General features: G+C 37.0%; 1 protein-coding gene across 12 annotated transcripts in view; it reads left to right on the forward strand.

Annotated features, from left to right (window-relative positions):
• Positions 1-16205, forward strand: part of Setd5 (SET domain containing 5) — a 48519-nt gene that overhangs the window by 12615 nt on the left and 19699 nt on the right. For all 12 annotated transcript variants that reach the window (XM_010618838.3, XM_010618845.3, XM_010618877.3 and 9 more), the window contains 10 exons: positions 1642-1884; positions 2426-2574; positions 2960-3077; positions 3735-3844; positions 5322-5571; positions 6075-6155; positions 6856-7113; positions 8093-8413; positions 8763-9005; positions 14305-14434. In XM_010618838.3, coding sequence (XP_010617140.1) covers positions 1642-1884; positions 2426-2574; positions 2960-3077; positions 3735-3844; positions 5322-5571; positions 6075-6155; positions 6856-7113; positions 8093-8413; positions 8763-9005; positions 14305-14434 — 1903 coding nt within the window. The remainder of the gene's footprint in view (positions 1-1641; positions 1885-2425; positions 2575-2959; positions 3078-3734; positions 3845-5321; positions 5572-6074; positions 6156-6855; positions 7114-8092; positions 8414-8762; positions 9006-14304; positions 14435-16205) is intronic.

The following is a 16205-nucleotide window of genomic DNA, read 5'->3' on the forward strand; positions in this document are numbered from 1 at the left end:
AGGAGTATCACTGAGTTCAAGACCAGCCTAGGCTACAGAGTGACTTAAAGTCCAGCCTGACCTACGTAATGAGACCCTGTTTCACAAATAAGCCAAAAGAGGGCTGCTGGTGTAGCTCAGTGGCACAGCACCTGCCTGGCGAGCATAAGGTCCTAAGTTCAATTCCGCCCTCCCCCCCAAAAAAAAAAGAGAGAAAGGGAGATTAGTTTTTAAAAATGCCTAATACTTGGCATAGACTTCTAAAATACAAAAGTTAGCAACTCCTGTAAGTTTCATGGTTGACACTAGACACTGAATCTGGGAATACTATTTGTACACTCTTAATCTCAGTCTAATAAGCACACTTGTCTCAGGCTCTGCACTATCCTCTTGCTCAACTGCGGTTCATGATGTCTAATAGCTAGAACTCTGTTCTTGTAGTGTTGGTTTTGAGTGTTTCTTAGTCCCCCTTTAATCATTCAGTCTTGCAGATTCTAGTGAAAAGACTGAAAAGTATAGTATTAACTTTGGGGTTTTTTGGTTTGGTTTGGTTTTATGTTTTCCTGTTCCTTGGGAACAGCAATTAGTAGCAATTAACAACAGTGATGCAGAGTGGTGAAAGGAAGCACTTAACACCATAGGCATCAGTGTTTCCTGTGCCGTTCTTTGAAAGTGTATTTAATTTTGGTATACCTGCTTTTGGAAGTTTAGCTTGGACATGGATTTTCAGGTAGCATTGGTTACTACAAAATCTTATCTTTTAATCATCACTTCTGGTGTTTATTTTCTAGTGGCACCTTAAGCTTTAAGTGCCACAGAAGAGACTGTGTCAGACTTAAGCATTGTCTCTATAACTCAAGCTATAGAGTGATATGAAACTGTTCAGGATGCTGTTGCTAAGACATAATAATCTCTCAGTATTGTCACCATAGGGGGCAATGCTTGTAGTAAAGTACCTAGCTCTCATATTTTCTGGTACCTCTACCTACTCCCCTCTTTGCACCAAATCTCTTCAGATTATTTGGAATATAACTATATAAATTGTCTAAAGTTCTTTTTTAAAAAATGCTCCAAAATGGGAACTTTTTCTGTGGGTGATAATATTGTGATTGGTTATTTGGTTGGTTGATTGAGATCACATGTATATTTAGAATGAGGAGATATTAATGAAATAAGTAACACAGAAACAAAATTGCTCTGCTAGAGAGTGGTAAACCAAACCAGTTTGTCCTAGCACACTAACAGATGAGTTTAATAAATACTGAACATTTAAGCAATATGATGACTAAGGTATCTGTAGCATTCCTCTTTATAAAAATTTCCTGAACCGATTTCATTCTAATAAGAACAAGTTCTATTTTTGTGACTTAAAAATGGTCATAAAATTGGTGATAGTATAGAACTATGGCCTAGATTATTTTCTTACTTTATACATGAGGAGACTCAGCATCCTTGCTTTAAATAGCTTATCTAAGGCCTCACAGTTCAATAGTAATAAAACTGTGAAAAAGCCAGATCTCTTGACTCCCAGTCCATTATTCTTTTATGCCACAGTAAAAACAATTTTTCTTTGGAAATTCGGCCTCCTCCCTAGCCCCTGTGTCCCTGTGCATTTTCATCCACAGACTTTTGACTGACCTACCTGACTTTTGTTCTCTACAGAATTCTCCCTCTGAAGCACAGAATTTAGATGAGAATACAACTGAGGGCTGGGAAAATCGGATAAGACTATGGACTGATCAGTATGAAGAAGCTTTCACTAATCAGTACAGTGCAGATGTACAAAACGCCCTTGAACAACATCTACATTCTAACAAAGAATTTGTGGGAAAGCCTGCTATTTTAGACACTATTAATAAGACTGAATTGGCCTGCAATAATACAGTTATTGGTTCACAAATGCAGGTAAGGACCAAATGTGTTAGATTCTCAAGGGAGTTGAGATTTTTAGAATCCAGAAAGAGGAAATGAATTAAAATTATTATTTCCTCCAAATGTGGGAGGCCTTAGAATAACAAATTGGCCAACTGTTCATCATCTTAAACTAAAAGCAGTTCGTATTAACTGTAAATTATCTGGATACATTTTTAAAACTATATTAATCAAAAATAAATGAATTAGGTTGGAAAATTAGCCTAGGGAAAAATTATGAAAGATTTATAGAATGCTGATTTCATTTTTATACTCAGACACAGAGGCACTAAAATCTTAATCATACGTTCTTTGATCTTGCCTTTTCTTTTGTGGGTGGCAGGTTCACTAGATGGCATGTTTCCCAGAAAAATTGGTTTTATGTCAAATTAAAATATTTCTGCTCATTGAGCTACATAACATGCCTAGATAAAACCTGAAAATGTTGGTACCTTTTCGTCAGTTGTGAAATATTCTAAATGTTTACTAAGCTGTTCTTGCTGTTATTTGATGTCAATACCCTGGTTTTATTCAGTTACAGCTAGGAAGAGTCACTCGAGTTCAAAAGCACCGGAAAATCTTGAGGGCTGCAAGAGATCTGGCTTTGGACACTCTTATCATAGAGTATCGTGGGAAAGTCATGTTGCGACAGCAATTTGAGGTCAATGGACATTTCTTCAAAAAGTAAGAACATCATTTCTTGAGCAGTAAGGGTTAGCGTCATTCTAGCTGACCAGTGTTGCTGTAAAACTCACCCTGGTTAATAGGCTATACTAATCTTGGGGAAAAGATAACTTAAATGAGCTCATGTCATGCCTGCCTGCTGTTTGCAGAGATGTGCAAATCTGTAAATTGCTTAATGTATAAAGTTGTAATGACTCCTTTTCAAGTTCAGCATTCCTTGCTTTTGTGCTTGTTCGTTAATGAAAAACAGACGAGCATGTTCTATTTTCCAAGTTTAGCCATTGCAAAGGACTCTTGCTACTTTTGTCAGCATATGCTTTATATTTGGAATCATAGGGTGGCCTTTTTGAGTTGAGAATTAAAGGAATTTTAATTATGTCCCTAGACCATATCCCTTTGTGCTCTTCTACTCAAAATTCAATGGTGTAGAGATGTGTGTGGACGCCCGTACTTTTGGTAATGATGCCCGGTTCATCAGAAGATCATGTACACCAAATGCAGAGGTAAGACATGTGCAGAAACTGCAGTTGAATGGAATCACCAAAGGACAAGGTTAGTGAAGAAGCAATCCGAAAACTTCAGCCAGATAAATAAAGGTTGTGCTTTTTCATTGGAAGAGATGGGAAAAAATGTAATGTTGCATTTTTTATAACCAATAGGAGTGGATTTTCTTTAGCAAATGCAGCATGGGCGAGAGTATGTTAACATATTTGCTAAAAGAAGGATCTTAAATTGGATAAAAAGTCAATGAAATTATATTGAAGAAATGGTCACGTGATAGAAAATGTCACTGGATTCAGCTGAGCTGTTTGGTTTCACTTTTATAGCTTTTTGGAAACAGTATTGTAAGAGATTCTAGACAGTTCTAGAATTCATTACGTGGTACAAGAAAATCCACAGAGCTTTAAAGGAATTTTTGATTCCCTGGTGGAGCTAGAAACACTTTAAGATGAACAATAGTGCATCTCAAGATTTCCCTTTTTCAAGAAGTATCATAAATATTGAGGCCCTTGGTGTATAGTAATTTCATATATAATGATTGAGCTAAACACCGTGATGTTGTAACTCTACATGGGGAAAGATGATTTGGGTAAAAGGGGTTTTTTTCCCCCCTTTTATGGAAAATTTATAGTCTTTAAGACGAAGCTTTGTTCACACAGGTGCGACACATGATTGCAGATGGGATGATTCACCTGTGTATCTATGCTGTATCTGCGATCACCAAGGATGCTGAAGTCACCATTGCATTTGATTATGAGTACAGTAACTGGTAAGACCTCAAAAGCCTCTCCTGACATGAATGGGCTTGTCTTAAATATTAAGCTGTTCAGTTCTATTTGAAAATCTGCTTTTTTTCCTTGCCATTTTTTTTCCTTGCTTAATCTTTTCATGAATAACATGTTTTCTGCCTAGAAATTATGACGAAAAATCACCTGAAGTGTTTCTTGTTTTTCAGGGATTTAGGTACATTATATCATTGTATGGTATTGTTCCCGAATCTTAACAAAGATGGTGGTTCATTGACCTTTTATTTTTTGTGGTTTTTGCTTGGGTTGTTTGTTTTTGCTTTTTTGGTGGTAGTGGCGGTGATGATGGTGGTGGTGCTGATGGTACTGATGCTATCTATATACTGGGAGTTGAACCAGAGCCATTGTCAGCCCTTTTTTATTATTTTATATTGAGATAAGCTCTTACCAAGTCACTGCGTTGTCCATGCTGGTCTTGAGTTTGTGATCCTCTTGCCTCAGACTTCCAGAGAACTGGGATTATGGGCATACGCGTTTGTCTTTATGTGTGAGACACTCCTGGGTGCTGCACTAACCTTTATTGGAACGAACACTTTGCTCTGGCCACACATAATAAGAACTGTAAAAATTCACCCCACCATCAATATATACAATTTTATTTGTCATTACAACTTTTGTTATTGTAGTTTGGTGGTTTTTTTGTTTGTTTTTTTGTTTTTGTTTTGTTTTTTTTAGTACTGGGGATCGAACTCGGGTCCTTGCACTTGCAAGGCAGGCAGCAGAACCACTGAGCTAAATCCCCAGCCCTTTTTTGTTTGTTTTTGAGAGAGTATCTTGCTAATATTGTCCAGGCTATCCTTGAACTTGAGATCCTCATGCCTCCACAACCCAAGTAGCTGTCACTCACATCTTAATAATGCTCAGGGAGGGCCAGGGATTTAGCTCAGTGGCGCCACAGCCTCCTCACAATCACAGGGTCCTGAGTTCTGTCCCCAGTACCAAAAGATGATGATGATGATGATGATGATGACAATGATGCTGCTGCTGCTCAGGGAGGAGGCTACTTAACAACCTCACCCACTGAGAACATGTAATGTAGCTGTACATGACAATACAGGAAAACAGAAATAGTGAGCCATAGATGAGTATGTGTTCAATTTCATTAAGTAATAGTATTAATAGGTAGGGAATGGAAAGTGAGGACAGTATGCCAGTGAGCCCAAGTAACTATGGTCATGTCAGACACTACCATGGATTCACTGCCTACTAAATAACATAAAAGCAAATGGGGAAATTGAATTTTCCTTTTCACTGATTATGTGTAAACCTAGAATTGAGGGTATACAAAGAAACACAACATTTAAAGCATTTGTAAGGACGCTTTGTTAATGTATTCAGAGATAACATGAAATTTCTATGCTGATATTTCAGTAAGATGGATGATATACTTGATTTTCAAGAATACTGAGACAAGCTCTTTTGATTGTTTCTTTGGAGCAGTAATTATAAAGTGGACTGTGCATGTCACAAGGGAAACCGGAATTGCCCTATTCAAAAAAGAAATCCCAATGCTGCAGAACTTCCACTCCCACCTCCTCCAAGCCTACCCACCATTGGGGCAGAGACTAGACGTAGAAAAGCACGGCGGAAAGAGTTAGAGATGGAGCAGCAGAACGAGGCTACAGAAGAGAATAATGACCAGCAACCACAGGAAGTTCCAGAAAAAGTAAATGTAACCAGTGATCATGAGGTAATCTTCACTGGTGCCGTGATGGTGACATGGTATTGCTCCCCAGCACAGTGATGGCGAGCCCTTCAGCGCTTTCAGTGGTGTGAACAGCCTAGTGTGGCACACTTGCCATAGGTTCACCACCACTTCTCCAGCAGTTTCTACGTTGCCATTTATTTGGGGACCCTATAGTAATGCTTAATGCCCTGTGTCGACGTAGGCATGCGTTTGTTCATTTTATTTTACAAAATTAAGAGCATTCTTTCAATAGTGCTGTGGTAGAATTGCTTGTGTAGGCCCCAGTTTGATCCTCCTCACCACAGAAGAACAGAAAATCCTTTCAGTTATTTTCCAAATTTCAATCTAGTGAGTAAGCGTTAGGGTCTGTGTTTGCCATGTGGCCTCACATGAGTAACACTGTAAAACACTACAAATTGTAAAGCATTTCAGCCTACCAGAATAAAACAGTTGATTTTTTTGCCCCCAGAGTTTGAGTATAACTTTATATTGCTTCTATCTTACAGGAATTAGACAATCCAGAAGAAAAACCAGAAGAGAAAGAAGAGGTTACAGAGGACCTGGAGAGCCCAGCTCATAGCAGGAGGGTGGGTACTAGTTGATAACCTTTTTGCTTCCTCTGATAAGAGACACTTTTACTTCTCCTACCATCTCATTTATTTCCCCTAGAGATTATAGTTTGGGCTTTTCTATCAGGTAAAGTTCATTATAATTTGTACTTTTTTTCTGCACATTGTTTGGTGTAGACTTTTACTTAGTGGTGGCTTCAAGAAGTTTATTTAGCAATCTGATTTTCAAAAAACTGGGTGTTCAGTACCAAAGTGAATGGGCTATTTTGCTCTGATTTAGGAATTTCCTTGGTTTATGTTGTTTTTGTGTGTGTGTTAGACTTTTTTCAGTCATGTGTATTAAATTAGTTTACTTATATGCTAAGACTAATGGTATTTATTTTTGTTCATGAAAAGTTCAAGGACAATTCATTTGATTATTTTTAAACTCCAAATTACATGTAGAAAAATAGTTGTGAGGGCTATTTTTCTTTTATATTAAAAATTTCAAAATAGCTGACTTTCGGGGGGGAAAGTATAGACTTAATTATTGCTTTCTTTTACAATTGTTCCCAACATTGTAAGTGAAATATTTTTAGTTTTGGTCTTATGTTCTCAAAAATGTGTGTATCATCTTACTAATAGTTAAATGAGTCTCTATAAATTTCTATTCATAATATGTCTAAAATAGCTGTCCCCTGTTGAAACTTCTCTCTAGGCTAATTTTGTTTCTTTCTAGACCCGGGAGGACAAGAAGGTTGAGGCCATCATTCATGCTTTTGAAAACTTGGAGAAAAGAAAGAAACGGCGGGATCCGCCCTTAGAACAAAGCAGCCCTGACATAGAAGTTACTACTGCCACCTCAGAAACTCCTGTTGGAGAAGACCCAAAAACTGAATCCCTGGAGTCTGAAGTTAACAACACTGCTTCAAACATTTCCATCCCGAGTACCCCACAGAACATTGGTGTGAACACTCGGAGGTCTTCCCAAGCAGGGGTAAGAGAAGGGAAGACTTTTCCCTGTCTGTTGGAATAGTTAAATTGTATTTTTAGCCTTGCCCCATATCACAAAAAATAAAGCAATTCAACATTTTCATTAGCTTATTCCTGGGATTCAAGGAGACAAGTCGGAATTTAAACAACTAAATACCTTCAAGAATGGAACTTGGTACTATTTCTGCCAGATGAACTGTTGGTAGCAAGTTCATAAAAATATTTGGAAAGGCTAGGAGATGTAGCTCAGTGATAGAGTACTTACCATGCACAAGGCCATAGGTTCACTCCCCAATGCCACAAACTAAACAGAACATCTTTTGCAAGCCCACAACTATAATCCTAGCCATATGGGAGGCTGAAGCAGGAGGTTTAAGATTTTGGTGCCAACCCCTAGCAATGTAGCAAGACCCATCTCCAAAAATGAGAAAACCTTCATTTCGGGCCAGGGTTAAAGCTCAACAGTGGAGAATTTAACATGTGCAAAGGCCCAAGTTCAGTCCCTACCACACATGCACACACACACACATTTGGTTTCTCTCAAGAATCTTCTCTGTAGTTCTTTTATGTATCTGTCAGGATAAACCTGTCTTACACTTTCCTACCATAGCCATGAATGTAATGCTAAAACCTCAGTATCTGAGAAAGAAACACACTAGAGATTTCTCTTCCCTACTAAAAACCCTACAATTAGGTCACTGCCTTCTGTTCATTTTTTTATTTGTTTTTTATAGATGCTTATTAGAAGTAACCCAGATACCTAAACAACTAGCTCAACCTATAGCTGGTATTTAAATGTATATATGTTTGTTTTTAAGGATTACATTTATTTCAGTGTTTCTAAGTCATTTTTTTTTTCACCAGTATGCATTTTGAGAATGCTTAAAAATGAATAGGTTTTTTTAAAAAGATGAATAGGAAACTAGAGGGAATGTTTCTGGTATGAAATTTCTGGTCAGCATTTGACCCTAATATTGTTACAGGATGTTACTGCAGAAAAACCAGTCCCCAAAGCACCTCCAGCAAAGCCTTCTAGGCCCCGACCGAAGAGTCGAATTTCTCGGTACCGGACCAGTTCAGCCCAAAGACTAAAGCGTCAGAAGCAGGCCAACGCGCAGCAGGCAGAGTTGTCACAAGCTGCCTTGGAAGAGGGAGGAAATAACAACTCAGCAACTCCTACTGAAGCTGGAAGTATAGACAGTTCAGGAGAAAACAGACAGTTAGCAGGATCTGACCCAACTGTGGTATCAGTTCCTGGATCCCATGTCAATCGTGCTGCATCGAAGTACCCAAAAACCAAAAAGGTAAGTGACCTGTAATCTTCCAAGAAAAAATTAATCTTAGTGTTACTGGATTAGTTCTATATAAAAATGTCTTTACATGGAAGGCTAAAGCCATTCTGTTACCTTTTGTGCCCTTATTCTTAGGCAGAACTTAAAGTCATTGCTAGCTAAAATTATTCCTCTCTTAGTAAGAAAGGGCATGGAGAGAACACATGAAGATATCCTTGCATTCTAAACAACCAGTTCATCTTCACTGCAGCTGCTGCATCTGTCCTAGTTTCTAGATGAGGTTTGTCTTTGTGAACTGCACTGTTGCCTCTGGCTTTTATATAGGCAGCATTGACTAATGATTTTTTTTTTCCAACCTTAGTATCTAGTTACAGAATGGTTGAATGACAAAGCTGAGAAGCAAGAGTGCCCTGTTGAGTGCCCTTTACGTATCACCACAGACCCAACTGTACTGGCAACAACCCTGAACATGTTACCGGGTCTTATTCATTCCCCGTTAATTTGCACCACCCCCAAACACTACATTCGCTTTGGCTCACCCTTTATGCCTGAGAGGCGTCGAAGGCCCCTTCTGTCTGATGGCACATTCAGCTCCTGTAAAAAGGTATGTCTGTGTTTATGTGGTTTTGGTTTTCTTTAACATAGGATACCTATAATCATAACATTTAACATATTTTCTAGATAGCCACTCTACCCATGTGAGTTTATGATGAGTTCATTGTTCAACATGAATACTGGTGCATCAGGAGCCAGTGGGACAGGAGGCAGGTTGAACATACACTGCATTTTCGATGCTCAAATTTTCACTGTGGGTATTCACTGTTACCTCTTCTGAGAGCCCTTGAGGTTACTAAGAGCACACAGCAGTTGATGACTGGCTAGGGAAAGATATGTTTTGTGTGCGCTCTTGTGATACTGGTTTACATGTCCATTGTGCTTTGAATTAATTCAGTCACTATTATCTCCTGAAGGGGTTTAGATGCCTATTGTAATTGGCATAATTCCTCTTCCTTGATTAAATGACAACAGGATGGACTATATATTCTCTAGAGAATATGGAACCTACCTACTATAAAGGACCATCTCTTCTCTCTCTCTACTTCTCTCTCCTCGTTCCAGTTAGTTTTTGGATCAAGTGGCAGTAGTGTTTGGTGGTTGGTTGTTTATGGAGTGCACTCTTAATACCCAGAAGCCTTACATATTTTCCAAAGGTGTGTCTCAAAAATAGACCACACAAACCTACAATGTTAGTTCAGTGTTTCTAGAAGTATAGGACACCCTTTCATTTGGTCTTTCCTTGAGGTAGAGTTCTGTTCCCTGGAACATCCTTTTCTCTTATCCTCAGATCTGGATTCAGGCTGCCTTCCTCAGTGTCTGCCATTGCCCTCCTCCACTGGCATCACGTACATGAGGATGCTGCATGTAGATTATTTGATGTGATGAAGTCTCCAACTCCAGGCAGGTCTTCCCTGACTCCTCCAAACTTAAAGCTTTTCTCTTCCCCCAAAGAACAGAAATTATTTCTTGGTGGGTGGGGGGCATGAAAGATGAGCCAAGTGGTATGGGATATGGAGGGGAGGAGGGCAACAGGAATCTGTACACCACACACTGTAAGGAGTCTTTTCTAATTATCTTACCTGAGTATTTGAGTTACTTGTCAGTTTGTTTAGGGAAAGTTCCAAGTGGAAGAAATCCTAAAGCAAAATTTTATCCCATGATCCTTGCCAAAAGAGTTTGCAGATAATGCAGCAACATAACATGAGTGACTTTCAGGTGACAGAAATAAAAACAAAGACAACTCTTTAAAAACAAAACAGTAGAAAATTTCTGAAGAGCTGTTTTCTTCAGGAAATTTGCCTCAGTAGCAAACATCTACTTAAGTCACTTAGACTACTTTATCTGAGAAGAAAAACAGTGTGCCATTTGGTATAAAAAGCACTATGTTTAATCTTCTACAATAATTGGAATTCTAACGTGGCCTACAAAACTAGAACGACATCTGCCTTCTACCTTTCAACATTGCTCAGTCCCTCCATAATCTTAAACTGATTTTGTGAGGAGAGTTAACACTTAGAAAGGGTAAAAATGCAGTCATTAGTCTAAAGGAGGAGCAGATAGAGAGATACCTAATATATTTGATAGTATGAAAGAAACTTTTTTTCTTCTGTGCTTGGCTGAACATAAGACTAGATTTCTAAGGTTGTTCGCTATTGAGTTATTTTGTCAAACCAGATAATAGAATCTCCTATTTTGGCCTTTTAGAAGTGTTGACAATTACTTAATAGAGATTCATAGTAAAAAATATGTTGTACCTGGGTGTGGTGGCATACACCTGTAATACCAGCCCTCAGGCTAAGGCAGGAGGATTGCCATGAGTTCAGGGCCAAGATGAACCATATATATAGCAAGACCTTGTCTCACAAAATCATATATATATAAATATGAAATAGCTTCTTGATAATTGTGATGCTGGGTTACCATCTTGCTTTTCCAACCAGCAGACAGCTGTGAAAACCGAAACATGTTTACAGCTGTGACTAAATTCGATAGAAAAATTCATTTGATTCATTTCTTCTACCTGATTGTGACTTAAGGTTTATATCAGCAGCTCACCATTGTATGTCCATCGGCATCAGATAGAAAGAGATCACACTTAAGTCCATATTCTCCAAATATATTTAACCATCTTCATCCTTTGTTTTCTTTTGTGTGTTTAACATTATGTTGTTTGTTTTGTTTGCAGTGCTGGGGATGAAACTCAGGGTCTTGCACATACTAGGCAAGCCTTTTGCCCCTGAATTATATCACCCCTGTCATCTTTAGTTTTATATAAAATGTGCTTAAGAATATTGTACATGGTATAGTCAGTCTTCAGGAACAGGTTAGGAATCAGCGACATGTACCGAATTATCATAACAAGAGTATTGTTTAAATTGGATCTTCTAAGTTTAGTCTAAATAGTTTGTTTGCATATGTATTTTCATATTTGCATATTTACAACAATCTAGATTGTTGTAAAACACAGTTTTGTATAGGCAGAATTGAAGTCATTTGTCATTCTTAGTGGGGCGAATAAACAATTATTTTTAGAGTGGTTAGAACAGACTCACCTAGTTTGACATAAAAGAACATTTTTATGATTAAAGGAAATTGAAATAAAATTCTGAAAATCCTTCAAAATATAAATTAAGTAGATGAGAAAAACCACTCTTTTGTAGATTGGTTAGAACCCTATATATTCCTAATAGGCCCACTGTTCCATATCTGATGAAGGGAGGTAGGATTCATAAGTTAAAAATAGTATAAAACAAATTAAAATTATATTTGGATGTTTATACCCAGATTATAAAAATATTTGTCAGAATATTTATTGATATGCCTAGAGTGTCTAGATTAAATTGAGTCATAATTCTCAAAAAGCATTTTATGATTTTGTTCTAGATCTTTGTTATTTTAGAAAAGAAGCATGTATAAATAGCCCAAAAGCCTTTCAATCGCATCCTCCCTTGTTCTCCATAAAATAACCTGGTAGCCATAATATGTGTTGTACATTTTGTCTCCCAGATTTCCAGCCAGATGAATAATGAAACATTGTGCTTTGCATTGCTATTTTACTATATGCACCAAAGAGTTATAATTTGTGTATCCTTAAACATACCAACTTTATTTGGAAAAAAAGACTCATTGAAAATTTGGCTTGCCCATTGCTGTCCTTTCTTTGCATGCATTATCTCACTTAACCTTTACCAAACCTGTGGTGTTGGGATTATTGCCTCCGTTAGGGTTAGGGTTAGTACAGATTCAGAAACTGGTTTAGAAATATTTCCTAATTGAACAATGACAACTGGTAAATGGCCCAGCCAAATTTTAACCCAGGTCTTTTGGATTCCAAAATCTGCATTAGTTCCTTGCTCCTTCCCTATAATAGGGTCACTCTTCTAAACATTTCTCTTACCCTTTTCTGACCTTTTCTCTTTCAATACAGTTTGAAAGGGAGAGAATTCTTATCTTTAATAATACTAGATAGAAGCCAAGCATGGTGATGCACTCGTGTTATGCCAGCACTCAGAAGGCTGAGTGAGGCAGGAGGAGAGCTGTGAGTTTCAGGCCAGCCTGGGCTACATAGTGAGTTCAAATTCTAGATAAAATTTGGGTGGGTGTGAGGGAGAGTCTAAAATTATTGCCCATAGGGTTGATTGAAACTTATTAACATGAAATACTCCTATTTCTTTTATAAATAATGTAAAAATTTACAAAGCAAGAAAGGATTGGTAGTGATGGTATATGCTGTGGTGTTTAACCTTATAGCCAACTGTGGCAGCATCTTACTCTGAGAATGTCTCATTCTAGCCTTATGTTCCCTTTTTTGTTATTTACTAGATTTTTTTTTTTTAATTATTACATCTACTTGATACTAGAAATATAAAAAATTAATTTCTCTCAACAGAAAGCTCAGGGATCCCCAGTGAGTTCTTTCTGCTCTGAGAATAAAATCTTGTACTAATGATAACTGGAGGTAAAAAAACAGCATTTTTTACCTATTTTGTTCTCCCAAGCCTAGTTTTCCCTTTCTGTGAAATAAGTGGTTTCGACAGAATAACTTTTAAAAGTCACTCTAAGCTCTATGGGTCAGTGGTTCTGAAAGTTCATCTTTATATCAATATTTTGTATATAACAGAGTCATTCTTCCTCTTGGCTTTTCGAGACCTGGTCATATCCTTGGACAATAATATATTTTAGACAACAACCCTTGAAATCTCTTTTTTTATGTACTCAGTTTCTTAGCAGGAGAATCTATTAGAATAATCTCTTTGATGAAGTGACTACTTACCTGTAATACTTGTTCTCTAAAGGTGTAAAATTATAATTCACCTTTGCTCTTATTTGTGGGTGATGATCTGACTCAGAAATTTATGTTTATCCTGTAATCCCAGCACTTGGGAAGCTGGGGCAGGAAGATTCAAAGTTCGAGGCCAGCCTGGGCTACATTGTGAGTTCAAGACCAGTCTGAGATACATAGCGAGACCCCTTCTCAAAAAAAGAAATTGATGTTTATCAAAATTCAATCTGTCTTATGTCAGAGGAGGAGAGCCACAGAATAGTAAGCCAATAGAACTGTGTATCTTAACACAATTAGGTATGAAATTTTCTCTCTTCCACAGGATGCATAGTCTTTCTGCCCTAGTTTTTGCAGGCTTGTTTTACTATCTGATCTACATATATATTTCTCATAAATTTAGATTCCTGTAGTCACTACCAAAAAATTTGTAACTAATAGGAGAAGTCATCTTTTTTACTTTTTTCCCCTTTTTTGATTTCTACAGGTCATTTCTTCTTGTGATTTGTATTATTCATGCATAATGTAACCAAGCTACTTGATAGTGGGGAGAAGTTCATATGTTAAACTCTTCTAGTACCTGTAGTGAAGTTATTTCTTTTCATCCAAAATCCTCCTGTGAGTCTTTTACCTTTTCACATGTCCCCAGCACTGGGCAGACCGCTCTTAAGATATCTTTATCTTCCCTCTAAGCACATTTTTATGTATTTTGTTCTATATGATCAGAGTCTCTGTTAAATAAATATGAAAGTTTCTTCCTTATCTCTTCCCATTTACCCTATCCTAAGCAGTATCAAAAGGTTAATAGTAATCAGTTTTACTGTTTTTGTTTTGTTTTTAATGCAGTCTTATTATCAAGATTTTTCTCAGTTTTGCATGGTGGAAGGGATTGATGGGGCAGTGTCCTAATTTGCTGAAGTACAAGACTTGACTATGGGACTGAGTGAATATATGGGTTTGTGTCTGTCATCGGTCGATGTTTAATGCCATGGTTACTGCTTTAAAATGGGCATAATAAATAGATTCCGTAGTTATTTAGTACTTTTGTTTTTTTCCCTCATTATAGCGCTGGATAAAGCAAGCATTGGAAGAAGGGATGACTCAAACATCAACTGTACCCCAAGAGACCAGAACTCAGCACCTATACCAAAGTAATGAGAATAGTAACTCCTCTAGTATCTGCAAAGACAGTGCAGGTATGTGTCTTAAAACTTTTTTGAATATATAAACAACGATTATTTGCAGTAAACATAAAAAATTTCAGTATTACTACTCTGATATAAAGAAATAATAGCATGTTCTCTAAATAGTTACTTTACATCTGTCTTTGCAGAGGAAGAGAGAGATCTCAAGTCAGGGATCAATTTTCCCAGGACGACAAAGAAGGAACTAGACAGTATACAGATAACAGCAGAAATGGTTATAAAAAAGGTTAGAGACATTAAAGTAGTAAGTTTAGGAAATCTATAATCATCATTGTAAGCAGGGGGAGGAGGGAGGCAAGAAAGTGGTGAACATTTAATATTCAGGAACAAGTCCTTAATGGCTGAGTTAGGTAGATCATGGTTGAGGGGGTAGAGAATGAATAAAGTAAGCAAGAAATTATGAATGTGTTGCTATCAGAAGAATCTGAACAAGTAGTATGAATATTTTTGAGAAGACATGCCTTTGAATACAATTTAACATCCTCACATGTTTTTAAACCAAAGCATCTGGCATGGTAGATACCTATAATCCCAACTACTTGAGAGACAAGGAAGGAGTCAGGAAAATTGTTGGTAATTAGCCTGGGCAACTTAACTAGACCTAGTTTCAAATTAAAAGGAATGGGGCAGTGGCAGAGCATTGCCTAACATATATGAAGTGTATGAAGTATATATGAAGTATTGGGTTGTGGCTGCCAGAATGTGGCCTATTGGCTTTCACAGTGACTCTTATGGGAATTCTTTTTTAGTTTTTTGGGTTTTGGGTTTTTTTGGTTTTGGGGTTTGTTTGTTTGGTCCTGGGGATCAAACTCAGGACCTTGTGCTTTCAAGGCAGAGCAGAATCCCCAGCCCTTACAGGAATTTGTATTGAAAGCATTGGGGGAAGGAGATAAGACAGAATTAAAGCATTGTTGGTACATTAACCTGTGATACCATATTAATGTATTTTGGGGAAGATTTTTAAATAAAAATTTTCATACCAGTATTTAGCTTAATTGAAAAGTTCTCTGGGCTGGGGGGGTCTCTAAATTAATTTTTTTAATATTATGAGATCAAAACAAGATGTTATAATAAATAGGTGCTTGTGTAAGGCTATAGTTCACATAATATTATTTTAGGTTTTGTTTTGTTTTTTATTTTTGGTACCAGGGATCGAACCAGGGATCAAGCCTCATGCTTGCCGGGCATACACTGTGCCGCTGAGCTACATCCTGGGCCCTTTTTCAGATTTTTATACACACCACTTCATGATTTGTATTTGACTTACTGGGTAATTCTTACTAGTAATATCTACTATATGTTAAAACTGCTTTACGTTGGATTTTTTAATTGGAAAAAGTAGGATACCACTTTTGAAATTATTGACTTAGTTGATTCTTTTGTCTTAGATTAAGTTAATACATAAATAACTCTAGGATAATAAAATCTTGTGAAACTGTTTATTTAAAATACTTTATTCTCTTCTACATCAAAGATTAGGAAGATTTAATGCAAAATATCAATATAAATGGAACAAATCCTTGTGGCAGATTTCCATCAATATCAGTTAACTAACAACTTTTAAAAGTAGTTAGAAATGTATAAATTTCCAATGATGAATATCATTATATCATATACCTTAAATGTATCAATAAAATTAATTTTTTTAAAAAATAGAATTGCTCAGCTACATGGTTTGTCAGTTATGTGTGTTTATATGTAGGTGTGTAGTTAAGGGTGGAGAAGGTTGATTATATAGTACTTCATGTCCTGACAAAGACTT

The sequence above is a fragment of the Fukomys damarensis genome, unplaced genomic scaffold (assembly GCF_012274545.1).
Source record: "Fukomys damarensis isolate Sample0158 unplaced genomic scaffold, DMR_v1.0_HiC HiC_scaffold_24, whole genome shotgun sequence".
NCBI lineage: Eukaryota > Metazoa > Chordata > Mammalia > Rodentia > Bathyergidae > Fukomys > Fukomys damarensis.